Source organism: Nansenia antarctica, assembly GCF_963989245.1.
Source record: "Nansenia antarctica genome assembly, chromosome: 18".
Classification (NCBI taxonomy): domain Eukaryota; kingdom Metazoa; phylum Chordata; class Actinopteri; order Argentiniformes; family Microstomatidae; genus Nansenia; species Nansenia antarctica.
The window spans coordinates 3,347,805-3,363,097 of NC_137691.1; the positions used below are offsets into that span (position 1 = coordinate 3,347,805).

General features: G+C 44.5%; 1 protein-coding gene across 1 annotated transcript; it reads left to right on the plus strand.

Annotated features, from left to right (window-relative positions):
• Nucleotides 1-6,802: 6,802 nt before the first annotated feature.
• On the plus strand, nt 6,803-12,882 carry psma5 (proteasome 20S subunit alpha 5). Its single transcript, XM_080548404.1, has 10 exons — nt 6,803-6,870; nt 7,244-7,288; nt 8,094-8,160; nt 8,658-8,784; nt 9,446-9,513; nt 9,864-9,971; nt 10,467-10,525; nt 11,199-11,301; nt 12,151-12,237; nt 12,512-12,882. The coding sequence occupies exons 2-10, from the start codon at nt 7,260-7,262 to the stop codon at nt 12,587-12,589; spliced, it is 726 nt and encodes a 241-aa protein (XP_080404530.1). The 5' UTR covers nt 6,803-6,870; nt 7,244-7,259; the 3' UTR covers nt 12,590-12,882.
• Nucleotides 12,883-15,293: the final 2,411 nt, after the last annotated feature.

Consider the following 15,293-nt stretch of genomic DNA (forward strand, 5'->3'; position numbering starts at 1 on the left):
ACAGGTGGACCCACTACAGCTGTCCTTAGATCACAGTAGGCCTGAGATGAGGCCTTGTCATAGAAGCTGATTACAATGCAGAGCTTTACTGAACCAATAGCTGCTGTTGCCTTTAACATATCAGATATCAATAGATTGATTATACACTGTGTATTTGTAGAAGTTATATTCCTATCAATTTACAATTATTATTTTTTATCTTAAACTTGAATGCAATAAATCAGCTACAGTGAGATATGAAATGATACAATTCTACGTTGTTAGAATGGGAGTGATGAAGATGAGGTCTGGGGTCAAGTCCATCTGAATATGACTCAACTGACAGGAACAGGCAATGAAGAAGAATGTCATATGGTGACATCTAGTGGGGATGTTTGAAAACACGGATGAAATATAATATAGGACGGATTGTTACTGTCACTGTTTTGCACTTCTTTTGTAATTTCTAGTCCATTTTCTATCATCATGAAATGGACCTAAAGCCTTTCACTGGTGTTGCGATATTTGAGTGAGCAGCCCAATAGTTGGCAACTGAGCTTAGGAACTTTAGAGGCACGTCTTTGTGTGTCTTCCTATTGTATTTGACAGGCCAGATCAACATATTGATTTTATATTTTCTCTGCACTAATCTAAAGTGAACGAGTAGTGAATGCTGAGAGTAGTGTGTGTGTGTGTGTGTGTGTGTGTGTGTGTGTGTGTGTGTGTGATTTTTGGGGAGGGGGTAAAGTAAACTGTTTGATTAATACACAGGTTTTGCTGTTGTTCTTATGTTCTGATATGTTTTTAAAGGTACAATCACACTGTAGTAAACGCTTCGTGAACCTTAATCTGACAGTAAAAGCAGGTTTGATGTTATTGATATATATTGAGCTTCTCTCAAAGGCTTGTGTTGCTCATCTTCTGCTTGGTGGTTTGAGACCGTTATATTCCTGATCTAACCAGTTGCCTTTATAAGAATATGGCAAAAGCTTTTCAATAAACAATTTAAAGGTATTGTTGTTTTGTCTCTCACTATCACTGGGGTTGAGTTTCAGTTAATCACATCATGGATGAGCTGACAATGCTGAATTCCAGTTTGAGAGCTCAGAATGTGATCTGTGAACCAGAAACTGAGCAACTGGAGATTGTTGTTTTTTAAAAGTTATTTTTCTGTGGCAGTCCCACTCATATTTTTCATTTTATTGGACAGATACAGTGAAGACAAACAGGAAAGTAAGGAGAAGAAGGGAGAGAGGGCATGTTAGCAGGGAACAGGCCGGATTCTAACCCATGCCGAGATGGGCATATGTGTGCACTGTAGACCGCGGTGCTAGACCACTGGACCACCCCAGGCCATGGTGCTAGACCACTGGACCACCCCAGGCCATGGTGCTAGACCACTGGACCACCCCAGGCCACGGTGCTAGACCACTGGACCACCCCCGGCCATGGTGCTAGACCACTGGACCACCCCAGGCCATGGTGCTAGACCACTGGACCACCCCAGGCCACAGATTGTTGTGTTTTAATGTGTGTTTGAGTGGTAATGGATGAACGATGACCGGTTTTAACCTAAGCTGTTACAATATTAATTTAACACACTGAACAGGCCTTGCTGTTTGCACAGTAACAGGGAACATAATACATTATGTTATCTAGGCAAGGCAAGGCAAAGTTTATTTGTATAGCACATTTCATACAACAGGGGCAATTCAAAGTGCTTTACATACAGTACATTATTAAAATACAGCAAGAGGAGCATAGTAAGAAAATAAAAATGACAATGAATAAAAGCAAATATAAGAAGTAAATCGATAAAACATTCAATAAGACAATAGTTCATGGAAAAAATACATTGATAGAAGTGTTTGTGTTTAATCATAACTGCTGCAAAACATGAAGGTTTTTTAGCTGAGATTTAAATATTTTAAGGGTTTGGGCCCATCAGCCCCATCTACGTAGTTTATAGAATCTGATGCTACTTTTATGTGAAAACAAATCCATAATTTCTCTTCGACAGACCCGTCCCTTCCTGATTCTGAGAGGAATATTCTAGATACTCTCCAGACAATCAGCAAAAGAACAAGTGTGTTGGTGTATTGACTAGACTGGAAGCGTGTGGTTAATCACAGACATGTGATATTACAGTGAACTTATTTCAGCGTCAGAGAAACAGGAACCTGCAGGTGGAATACAGAGGCTGGGGATGTGCTTCCCTGCTGCCCTGAAATAAAACAAGTGTTGTTTCATTCACAATGTTCCTGTTTATGAGTCAGTACAACAAAGGAACACACGTGTCATCTTCTCAATGACACGCCTAAAAACTCTGACCACAACAGAGGTCTCCTCTGGTAGCACTACCCTCCCCACCAGCCCCGCTTCCGGGGGTCGGACCTGGGGGGTATATTCCATCAATGTCACGAAAGAAAAATCCAGGCTTATTTTAATAAATCTGACAAAACTAACGTGGCCATGAAGGGATGCACATGGTCAGCAACAATACTCAAATAGGCTGTGACATTTAAACAATGATTGGTTGGTGTTATCAGGCTCAAAGTGTGCCGAGAAAACACTAACCCTAACACCGACCCTAACCCTAACCCTAACCCTAGCCCACCTATGAAATATTAGAAATGTGGGACCATTGGGCTGTGGGAACATAGGGATGACCCCAGTGGTGGCATAGCTGGCTTCCAGTGTCCAAGCAGGATTCTTTAACTAAAGTAATTGTAGCAGCAAGCCACAGGGATAAGTGTGCACTGTGCAGTATGGTGGTGACTATTTCCAAGTCAAGGACATGAACTCTCTATTTGGACACAGCAGTAAGGGCCTGCATATTGTTCACCTTAATGTGAACAGTCTTGTGCCTAAACTGGACCAAATCAGAGAAATGTTCCATGACAGCAAGGTTCACATTTTGAGCTTCTCTGAGACCAAGTTTGATGAATCAATCAAAGACCCAGAGATTGAAATAGTTAACTACACAGTCATCAGAAACGACAGGAACAGGTATGGGGGTGGTGTCTGCATGTACATTCACAACGATATTATCTTTAACACCCGGTATGACCTGAATCGTGACAAATTAGAATCTGTTTGGGTTGAAATTATCTTTAACAAAGCAAAACCGGTGCTGGTTGGTACTATCTACAGACCTCCCGATCAGAATGATTTCTATGATATTCTTGAGGGGTGCTTGGATGACGTTGACTGTGTGGAAAAGATTATTATTGGGGATTTGAACACGGACATGCTCAGAAATGAAGCATCCGTTTTCAAATCCTTCACTAGGTTTTCTGAATTGCACGGTCTCCGTCAACAAATTACCAAACCCACTAGGGTGTGTATTTCTACTCAAACCACCATAGATCTCATTCTAACATCGGATGAGTCCAAAATCTCCAAGAGTGGGGTTATTGTATGTGGGCTAAGTGATCATTACATGATCTTTTGCACTCGTAAAAAACATAAACCCAAGGCTGGCGGTCATAAAACTGTAACCACTAGATCCCTTAAATCCTATTCTAGTGAGGCCTTAAACCATAAACTGGAGAAACAAGACTGGTTAGATGAACTAAAATGCACACAGGTTGAAGAGGCATGGCTAGGTTTCAAAACCAAATTCCTAAATATTATTGACAGTATAGCCCCCATGAGAACCACCAGGGTTAAAGCCCGATCGGAACCATGGATGAATTCGGACATTCTAAATGCTATGAAAGTCAGAGACCTAAAATGCTCTGAAGTTCAAAAATGCAAATCAAAATTAGTGAAACACTTAAACGAAGATCACAAAACCCACTTTGAGAAAATTAAAAAACAATGCAACAAACTATGCAATCAGGTAATTACCATGACCAAATCTGCTAAGAAAGAATACCTCGATAACAAAATCGAAGAAAACTTAAACAAACCACGTGACCTTTGGAAGCTACTTAATAGCCAACTAGGTTGCAGTCAAAAACTCAAAACCAGGTCTACAAACATCAGCATAAAATCTGGAGATTCTCTCCTTACAGACAAGCTGGATGTGGCTAAGTGCTTAAACACTTTCTTTACAACCATAGCCACTAAATTAGTTAACAATCTACCACCCCACTCAGGGCGTTATGGTGTAGAGCACATCCGTGCGTTCTACAATAAACTGGGTGTACGCAAAGATGATTTTAAACTCTCCATGGTGTCAAACGATGAGGTGTTTAAAAAGCTGGGCGCTCTACACTCAGAAAAGGCCACGGGCCATGACAATATTCCAGCCAGATTTCTAAAAGACTCAGCTGCCTCCATTACCCCAATCATCACCCACATAATAAACCTCTCCATCAAACAGGGACACGTCCCCCTTGACTTTAAAATAGCAAGGGTAACCCCACTGTATAAAAAAGGAAGCAAATTAGACCCAGGCAACTACCGACCTGTTTCTATTCTTAATTCCATCTCGAAACTTATGGAAAAAATTGTTTATGAACAGGTTGATAGGTACCTTACCGAAAAAAATCGGATGTATGAATTTCAATCAGGATTCAGAACATCCCATTCCACTGACACATGCCTTCTCTATTTGAACGACCACATGAACCATGAGGTGGACTCGGGCAAGTACTGCGGCATGGTCATGCTGGACCTCCAGAAGGCCTTCGACACAGTAGATCACCACATATTGTTAGATAAACTGAAAGCAATTGGGTTCGATAGAACATCGGTGAGCTGGATGCAATCCTACTTAGAGGGGAGGGAACAGGTGGTTAGTGTGAACGGAACACTGTCCCCCCCCCTCCCAGTGACCTGCGGCGTTCCACAAGGAAGCATATTGGGACCTTTACTGTTCCTAATATATGTGAATGACATGTCATCAGCATGTGATTGCAATTTGTTCCTGTTCGCGGATGACTCGGCTCTGCTGGTCTCTGACAGGGACATATTGCAGGTGGAAAAAGCGCTAAGCACTGAACTGAGTAGAATCTGCATCTGGCTAGCTGACAATAAACTATCAATACACCTAGGTAAAACTGAAACCATCCTATACGGATCCCCATCTAAACTCAGAAAGGCTGAACATTTTAAAATAAAAGTGGGTAACATTAATATCACAAGAAAAGAGGATATTACATACCTGGGCTCCATCTTAGAGGCAAATCTTTCCGGAGATAAAATGGCAGCAAAAGTAATCAAAAAAGTGAACCATAGAACTAGATTCTTGTACAGGATATCCTCACTTGTCAGTAAAAACACACTGAGGACCCTATCAGGAGCTCTCATTCAATGTCACTTCGACTATGCCGTAACATCATGGTACTATAGAACCACAAAGGCCCATAAAACAAGACTCCAGACAGCCCAAAATAAACTGGTTAGGCTTCTGCTAGGCCTCAACCCTAGGACACATCTAACCGCTGCTCATTTTTTGAGCCTTGATTGGCTACGAGTAGTTGACAGAGTGCAGCAGCTTGCACTGGGCCTGGTCTTCAAGATACGCTACACCACAAAGACACCCAAGTACCTGTCAACATACTTCCAAAAAGTGAACAACGTCCACACATACAACACCAGAGGAAGCTCCACGAACCACGTTCAACCGCGTTGCACCACAAACAAGGGGTTAAACTCGTTTGCAAACTATGCAGTAAAAATGTGGAACGCCCTTCCTATCTTAAAGGAGTGCAAAACACTGCCCACCTTCAAAACCACTCTCAAAAAACATTTACAGGAGGCTGCAATCCGTAACTGGACCCTCTAAATCAAAAATCAGATTAAAAGACCCGAACTACCCACTGTACATACTTTGTGTTTTGTCCCCCACCCCCACCTGTGGTGTATGTCCCCACCTGTCCTACCCGCTGTACATACCTGATGTTTTGTTGTATTGTTCTTCCCATGATGGATGTATTTTTATCTTGTAGATAGTAATAGTTATTTGTCTGTATTATCTTGTAGATAGTACTAGTTTTTTTTTGTCTGTCTTACATGTAACGATGAATTGAGAATCAAGGACCCCAATTGAAATAAGCCAGTGGCTTTCTTGGGTTTTTATCCTTTTAGTTGACCTTGTATGTAATATGTACTTTCATGTACCTACTTCTGCAAATCTTCTAATAAAGTTTTTCAATCAATCAATCAATCAACTCAGCGAGTGAAACACTCAAGTGTCCCCTGTGGTCGTGTTTGGTGCCGCCTGCAGCTGTCCCATGTGACCACAAGGTGGCAATAGATACGCACTCTTACTATCGACACCACTTACGATCTACACCACTTACTTAACCATTAACTGTATCATTCCGATACATTTCTTTGATCAAAAATATAAAACTGTATGCATCAGATATATGCTGTATTCTTTATTTTATTTTTAGTCTGTCTCAATAATGGGGGTGTTGCGGTGTAGCCTACTGTATAATGCCCAACTGAAATCGATGTACATTGACTGGGTAACGTCTGTTTTCATATTATAAGAATGATAACAAGAATATGAATTACCAAATACATTTACTCTACTACCAGTAGTTTCGAAGTAGGCCTAATAATAATAATAATAATAATAATAATAATAATAATAATAATAATAATAATAATAATGCATTTTATTTGCATTGCACTTTTCATTCAAAAGAATCTCAGAGTGCTACAGAGTAAAAAAACAACAAAAGAAAAACAGCCTGAAAACACAATAAGTTAAAAACATGTTAAAAAACATAAACAAAATAATTTTTAAAAATCACAAGAATGAACACAGGGTTACAGTCGTGTCAGGAAGTACCGTAACTAGGCGGAACAAAAAGCCTCTAGCGGAACCTTTCTTCCCTCAGATGTCATTTCCCTCCCGGTGTGTGGCAGCAGACGCACAGCACACTTCCTCCAGGAACAAGCGAAGTCATTCAGGATCCGAAGCGGGAGGTGTGCTATTATTATTATCATTCCTATTTTTAATGATTAAATCTGTCTGGAGTCGTCTTAACTAGCGATACTAGAGTGAAACGGTGCCATAGAGTGTATCATATTCCAGAAATGTACCTGTGTTGATAGTTATCCAGCTGGCTGTTAGCGGGCTCACTCAACACAGTAGCGGTGTTACACCGAAATATGTCTGTTACAGCTTTAAGTTGTGTGTTAATGAAGTAATCTATCAGTATATATATATATATATATATATATATATATATATATATATATATATATATATATACTGTATGTCCTATTACTGTATGTAATATAATATATATTATATGTTCTGTATGTCCCTTTGTCTGATCCACATTCTGCTTTTCAGAACTGAAACCTTCAGGATGTTTTTGACCAGATCGGAATATGACAGGTCAGTTTATTAACCCCGTATAGCCCCCCCATAGATGTCTGGGACCTGGAGCCTTTATGTTTCGTGACGTCAGAGTTATAAGGTTCTATCTCCATTTTTGTCCAAATTGAGTTTTTTTTACATAATCTGATCCATTAGGTGTTTATTAACGCCTGTGTGGTGTTGTTTTTAAAATGTTGACATTTTTGAGTTAGTAATTCATAAAATACAAAGGTTCCATCTCACAGAACATAATGGAATGTAAAAACTTTGACGCTCAATATCTCTGAACTGCCCTAGACGGAGATAGAACCTTATCATTCTAAGCTCACGATATGTTACGGTACATGTGGGAATACGGTACATGTGGGAAAACTAGGGTTAGGGTTAGGCGCTACGTCGACTTGGTACATGCTGGCATGTCTAACCCTACCCCTAACCTTAATCCTAACCTTAACCTTAATCCTAACCTTAACCCTAACCGTAACCTTAACCCTACCCTTAACCGTAATCCTAACCTTAACCGTAGCACCCTAGCACCTAACCCTAACCCTAGTTTTCCCCACATGTACCGCATTCCCACATGTACCGTAACATATATATCCCCCAAAACGTTTATACAACTCCACTTTTACCTAGCTGACTACTTCGTTTGATGCCAATTAAGTTAGCACGCACGTTTGTCAACGCTTTTGATGGCTACCGACTCTAGCCACAAAGAAACTCTAGTTTCTTTCACTCTCGTTGTTAAATACCGAAATAGCAAACATGTTCCCCTTCGCTGTCCTTTCTGTCAGATTTATTTGTGCAACTTTCATCTTTGCAGGGGCGTGAACACCTTTTCTCCCGAAGGAAGACTGTTCCAAGTGGAATATGCCATCGAAGCAATTAAGGTAGGTCCTGGATGCCTAGCTATTTGTGTAACGAGGGTGGGTCCCCCCCCCCCCCCCCCTCCTCTTTTATATATGTTAATTCAACCCTGTACCTAAAAGAGTTTTGAAAGACTGAGTTAATCAACACACCCCTTGCCGGAACCTGCGGTCCTCAGACATGGGTCTGCTCTCCACCCCCCCTGCACCAACCTACGGCCCTTCGGGGACAGAGCTTTCAGTGTGGCAGCTCCCACCCTCTGGAACTCTCTCCCCAGTCCCCACAGTGATCCGCAACGCCCCTACCCTGGACACCTTAAAACCAGCCCTCAAAACCCACCTGTTCTCTAAGGCCTTTGGCCCCTAGTCTAGTTTTGTCACTCTCTCTGTCTTTGTTTCTTTGCTTTGTTTTTCTGTTCTGTCTGTCTGATTGACTGTCTATGGAATCTGTTAAGCGTCCTTGGGTTTGAGAAATATATTATTATTATTATTATAATTATTAAGCCGTTGTCCCCCACCAGCTGGGCTCCACCGCCATCGGCATCCAGACGTCGGAGGGGGTGTGCCTGGCCGTGGAGAAGAGGATCACCTCTCCTCTGATGGAGCCCAGCAGCATTGAGAAGATTGTTGAGATCGACACCCACATCGGTAAGAAGCCAGACCGGAGGACGAACAGGAAATAATGAAGAGCTGAAATCAGCAGGAGGTCAAGGTTCATTTGAGACAGTTTTACACTGAACCTTACCTGGCTTATCTTTATGGCATTTTGGTTATTCTCTCAGTCATCCCATCTAACGAGATGAAGAACATTTTCATTTACATTTTTTTGGCATTTAGCAGACGCCTTATTCCAAAGCGACTTACAATCAATACATTTGACTAAGCAAGTGAATCATCAATCCACCAGTTGTAGCAGGAAGAATAATCCAGCTCAGGCCCGGGGCCATTGGCAGTCTCAGTGATAGGAGGAAAAATCTACTTCGATCACCATCTTCTAAACCTAAACATTTATTTTTTAAAATATTTATTTTATTTTATTATATAGACACTGGAGAAACAGAGAAACAGTACAAGCCAAGGGGGGCAATAGAAGTTTTAGGGGACACAGTAAAGGGGAAAAAGCGGGTGTCTTCAGGAGACGCAGTGCTGGGGGGCAGTAGAAGTCTCAGGAGGTCAAAGTCAGAACCTCTTGTCACTGTCATCTCCTGTGACTACTGCAGTCATTGTCTTACCTCAGCGAGTGCTCAGGTCTGTAAAGAGCATCATGTCAGTGTGCTCTCGGCCTGATGATCTCCTCATCTTCTTAAAGGTTGTGCTATGAGCGGCTTGATCGCCGATGCCAAGACCCTCATCGACAAAGCAAGAGTGGAGACACAGGTATGTAGACGTCAACACCTGCCTGCGGTTGGAGTGTACTATAGTGTATAGTAGTGTACTATAGTGTGTACTAGAATGTATAGCATAGTGTATAGTGTAGTGTTGTAGTGTACTATAGTGAATAGTATAGCATTGTAGTGTAGTATAGTGTATAGTGTACTATAGTGTATAGTATAGTTTTGTAGTGTAGTATAGAGTAGAGTACAGTATAGTATAGTGTACACTGTGGCGATATGGAGAAGTAGCAACAGGTGTATTGTCAACGATGCTGCTTCCGTCCAGCATAGCTTCCATTATGGACTTTTTTTTGTTTTGTCTTTTTAAACGCCGCTCTGTTTGTCCCCTCTCAGAACCACTGGTTCACATACAACGAGACGATGACGGTGGAGAGCGTGACCCAGGCGGTGTCTAACCTGGCGCTGCAGTTTGGGGAGGAGGACGCGGACCCCGGGGCCATGGTCAGTGTCAGAGACCCAGAGACACTCACTTAGTCACTCACTACCTCACTCACTCACTACCTCACTCACTACCTCACTACCTCACACACTTACTCACTTAGTCAGTCACTACCGCACTCACTCACTCATTCACTACCTCACTCACTCACTCATTCACTACCTCACACACTTACTCATTCACTACCTCACACACTTACTCACTCACTACCTCACACACTTACTCATTCACTCACTTAGTCACTCACTACCTCACACACTTACTCAGTGTTGTTGCTAGGTGTCAGGCTGTTGCTAGGTGTCAGGCTGTTGCTAGGTGTCAGGCTGTTGCTAGGTGTCAGGCTGTTGCTAGGTGTCAGGCTGTTGCTAGGTGTCAGGCTGTTGCTAGGTGTCAGGTTGTAACCCTGTTGTTGCTAGGTGTCAGGCTGTTGCTAGGTGACAGGTTGTAACCCTGTTGTTGCTAGGTGACAGGTTGTAACCCTGTTGTTCTCTCCACAGAGCCGACCCTTCGGCGTGGCGCTCCTCTTCGGGGGACTGGATGAGAAAGGCCCCCAGCTGTACGTTGACTCTGAGCTGCTTTGCCTCTGGTTCATATGAGACACGTTCTATCTGAACCTGCCTTGCCTCTTGGTTCATATGAGACACGTTCTAATGCTTATCAAAAATGGTCAGACTTTTCTTTTGAAACACGGGACTACATTTTAACGTTGTTGAGAATCACAACACAAACTCGCTAGTCAAGCCAAAATACTGAAACGCAAAAGGGGTTCGGTGAGAAATCCCCCACTGCTACCTAGATAACTATAACACTACTTTACATTATTAGCACGCTCACAAAACAAGCTGTGTTAGTTTGAGTAGCGATGTGTGTCGTTGATTTTCAACAACGCGGAAATCTATTCACATTTTTCGAAAGAAAAGTCAGATCATTACATCGGACCCCGACATGAGGACCAGAGCATTAGAACGTGACACACATTCATGCTGAGTGTCGGTGTACAGTCCATGCACCCAGAGCAAGGAACACTTTCTTTCAGTTGTTATTTTTTCCCACATTACAACTCTTCGGTACTAACCTGTGTGTGTGTGTGTGTGTGTGTGTGTGTGTGTGCGCGCGCCTGTGTGTGTGTGTGTGCCTGCGTGTGTGTCCGTGTGTGTGTGCGCCTGTGTGTGTGTGTGCGCTTGTGTGTGTGTGTGTGTGTGTGTGTGTGTGTGTGTGTGTGTGTGTAGGTACCACATGGACCCCTCTGGTACGTTCGTGCAGTGTGACGCCCGCGCCATCGGCTCTGCCTCTGAGGGGGCTCAGAGCTCTCTGCAGGAGGTCTACCACAAGGTACACTCTCCCTCCCTCCCTCTCTCCCTCTCCCTCTCTCCCTCTCCCTCCCTCCCTCTCCTGTTGACCACAAGGTACACCCCCCTCCCTCTCTCTCTCCCCCTCTCTCTCTCTCCTGCCCCTCTCTCTCTCCCTCCCTCTCTCCCCCTCCCTCCCTCTCTCTCTCCCTCCCTCTCCTGTTGACCCCAAGGTACACCCCCCTCTTTCTCTCCCTCCCTCCCTCTCTCCTGTTGACCACAAGGTACACTCCCCCTCCCTCCCTCCCTCCCCCTCACTCCCTCTCTCCCTCCCTTCTGTTGACCACAAGGTACACTCCCCCTCCCTCCCTCTCTCTCTCCCTCTCCATCCCTCCCTCTCCTGTTGACCACAAGGTACACCCCCCTCCCTCTCCTGTTGACCACAAGGTACACTCCCCCTCCGCCTCTCTCTCCCTCCCTCCCTCTCCTGTTGACCACAAGGTACACCCCCCTCCCTCTCCCTCCCTCCTGTTGACCACAAGGTACTCCCCCCTCTCTCCCTCCCTCCTTTTCTCTCTCTCCCTCCCTCCCTCTCTCTATCCCTCCCTCTTTCCCTCTCTCCTGTTGACCACAAGGTACTCCCCCTCTCTTGTTGCTGTCACCCTATCACCCCCCTTTCCTCCTGCCTCCACCACCCTCCACCCCTCTGTCCTGTCTTTCATGTTCACTCCCATCAGCCCCAGGTAGGATCTACTGGTGTTGTGTCTCATCCCTGACCTCCCCCTGACCTCTCCCTCTCTGCCCCCTCAGTCCATGACCTCTCCCTGACCTCTCCCTCTCTGCCCCCTCAGTCCATGACCTCTCCCTGACCTCTCTCTCTCTGTCCCCTCAGTCCATGACGTTAAAGGACGCCATCAAGTCGTCTCTCACCATCCTCAAGCAGGTCATGGAGGAGAAGCTGAATGCCACCAACATCGAGGTTAGTGCCCCTGTCCTCGCCAGCCTCTAGTCTCTAACCTCCAGTCTCTAACCTCTAGACTACCTCTAGTACACTACCTCAAGTATATTGTATTAGGAAATTACGATAACTTCTCTGTATCGTGTCTGAATGTATTTGGGGAAAATGTCCTAAAAAATGTCTTAAAAATTCTTACATTTGACTTGCAGGAACCCTATGTTATGTTAACTTAACTGTCTTAGCTGTTAATGCTAACTTGATTCCCCCCCTGCCCCCCCCCCCTCTAACCACTCAGCTGGCCACAATAGAGCCGGGCAAGACGTTCCACATGTACTCCAAAGAGGAGCTGGAGGAGGTGATCAAGGACATCTAGAGCAGCGTGGTCGTCTGGAGGGGGAGGCCCACGGGGAGAGGGACTACGTTTCCCATCAGCCCCCTCTCTCTCTCTCTCTCTCTCTCTCTCTCTCTCTCTCATTCAGTTATTCCTTGTTTTGCGGGAGGCGTCTCTTTGTGATGTGTTGTTGTTTTTCTCCTGTTGTTTCTCGACACTGCAGGTGTCTGCTGGTTCTGTCCAGGTTCTGTCAGACCAGTGATTTGAGCTAAGTGACGTTAAAAAGGCGGGGTTCATTTTTTGTTACCGATCAATGCGACAATAAAACAGTTGTATTCTAAGAGACGTGGTTTGACTGTGTGTGTGTCCTGGCATATTTCCACTGGGTCGTACACGATCTATCAACGTGCATTTTATGTCCACTTCTAATTAGTGTATGGTAAATGGTAAATGGACTGCACTTATATAGCGCCTTTTTTGCTGCTCCAAAGGTGCTCCAAAGCGCTTTACAACGGCCTCTCATTCACCCATTCACACACACATTCACACACCAATGGCGAGGTAGGCAAGCTGCCATGCAAGGCGCCGGCCCGCTCACTGGGAGCAATTTGGGGTTCAGTGTCTTGCCCAAGGACACTTTGACATCCAATATATGTACAGACATACAGAGAAAGCTGAAATTGCGTTTCCCTCTCCTCCACGGTGCATAGCAAACAAAAACAATAAATAACAATATAATACGACAAGATTAAAAAGAACAATTTATAACTAAAAGGCTGTACTGTAAGGTGTACTGTACTGTTATGTGCACATTACAGGGTGGGCTGTCAGGGCTGGTCCTAGGTCTGGCTCTGACCCTGTGGGTGGGCATCAGGGCACAGATTTACCCCCCCTCCCCCACAGCTGAAAAGACCGACCCGCTGCCACTCAATACCACCACAGGCTGTAACCACGGTGACACCATGGACCAGCCCTGTACCACTGACCACTCTGCCTGAGTAAGTCACCCAGAGGCACATTACAAATACTACACACGACGGTGTGTCGCTACCTTAGAGCGCATAAGGGCTCGAAGTCACTGTATCGTTATCCTAGAGAGTCACTGGGCTCAAAGTCACTGAATCAAGTGGATAAAACTACAGATCAAAAAAAGGATGTCTACAGGAAGTTAGCAGTAGACTATCTACAGGTAAAGGGGTCATTTCAATACCGTTTCTGAAGTGATTTCTTGAATCTGATGTGTGTTCTCTTGCTGTTCTCTTGCTGTTCTCCGGCCTCTACTCCTGTCCTTGTGCATAATCGCAGGTGAGTCACACTCTCTAAAACTGTAGGAAGTCACACCCTAAAAGTACAGAAGGGTGGAGAGGAGAGGATAATTGAATGTGATGCAATCGATACCTGGTCGCGGCTGTTTAGGTAGCTATCAGTCACGTGTCTGACTGGGTTGCTCCTGCTCAGGTGGCTGCAAGCAGGAGAAACTACGCTCTGATCTGTTCGTACGAAAGAGTGACCAGGTAAAGAGTGATCTGCAGAGACCCCCAGGTAAAGAGTGATCTGTATAGACCCCCAGGTAAAGAGTGATCTGTAGAGACCCCCAGGTAAAGAGTGACCTGTAGAGGCCCCCAGGTAAAGAGTGACCTGCAGAGACCCCCAGGTAAAGAGTGATCTGTAGAGTCCCAGGTAAAGAGTGACCTGTAGAGGCCCCCAGGTAAAGAGTGATCTGCAGAGACCCCCAGGTAAAGAGTGACCTGTAGAGGCCCCCAGGTAAAGAGTGATCTGTAAAGGCCCCCAGGTAAAGAGTGATCTGTAGAGTCCCCCAGGTAAAGAGTGATCTGTAGAGACCCCCAGGTAAAGAGTGATCTGTAGAGGCCCCCAGGTAAAGAGTGATCTGTAGAGACCCCCAGGTAAAGAGTGATCTGCAGAGACCCCCAGGTAAAGAGTGATCTGCAGAGACCCCCAGGTAAAGAGTGACCTGTATAGACCCCCAGGTAAAGAGTGACCTGTATAGACCCCCAGGTAAAGAGTGACCTGTAGAGACCCCCAGGTAAAGAGTGATCTGTAGTGACCCCCAGGTAAAGAGTGATCTGTAGAGACCCCCAGGTAAAGAGTGACCTGCAGAGACCCCCAGGTAAAGAGTGATCTGTAGAGGCCCCCAGGTAAAGAGTGATCTGTAGACCCCCAGGTAAAGAGTGACCTGCAGAGTCCCAGGTAAAGAGTGACCTGCAGAGACCCCCAGGTAAAGAGTGATCTGTAGAGGCCCCCAGGTAAAGAGTGACCTGTAGAGGCCCCCAGGTAAAGAGTGACCTGTAGAGACCCCCAGGTAAAGAGTGATCTGTAGAGTCCCCCAGGTAAAGAGTGACCTGTAGAGACCCCCAGGTAAAGAGTGATCTGTAGAGGCCCCCAGGTAAAGAGTGATCTGTAAAGGCCCCCAGGTAAAGAGTGACCTGCAGAGACCCCCAGGTAAAGAGTGATCTGTATAGACGCCCAGGTAAAGAGTGACCTGTGCTGCAAGTATCATTGTCATTTTGTAAAGAATCTTCAACATTGTGTAGATTAAATATATTAATCACTGAATGGAATGATAATAATATTATTATATTGTCAATATTAATTATATTTATGTGACTTCAAACATACCTATACACGTACCTGTGTATAGGAACAATGCTAATAATGTTTATTTTATATTTTACAGCACTGTAGTAATCTGGTCATTATTGTATATTTCTCATTGTCATGTTACAGT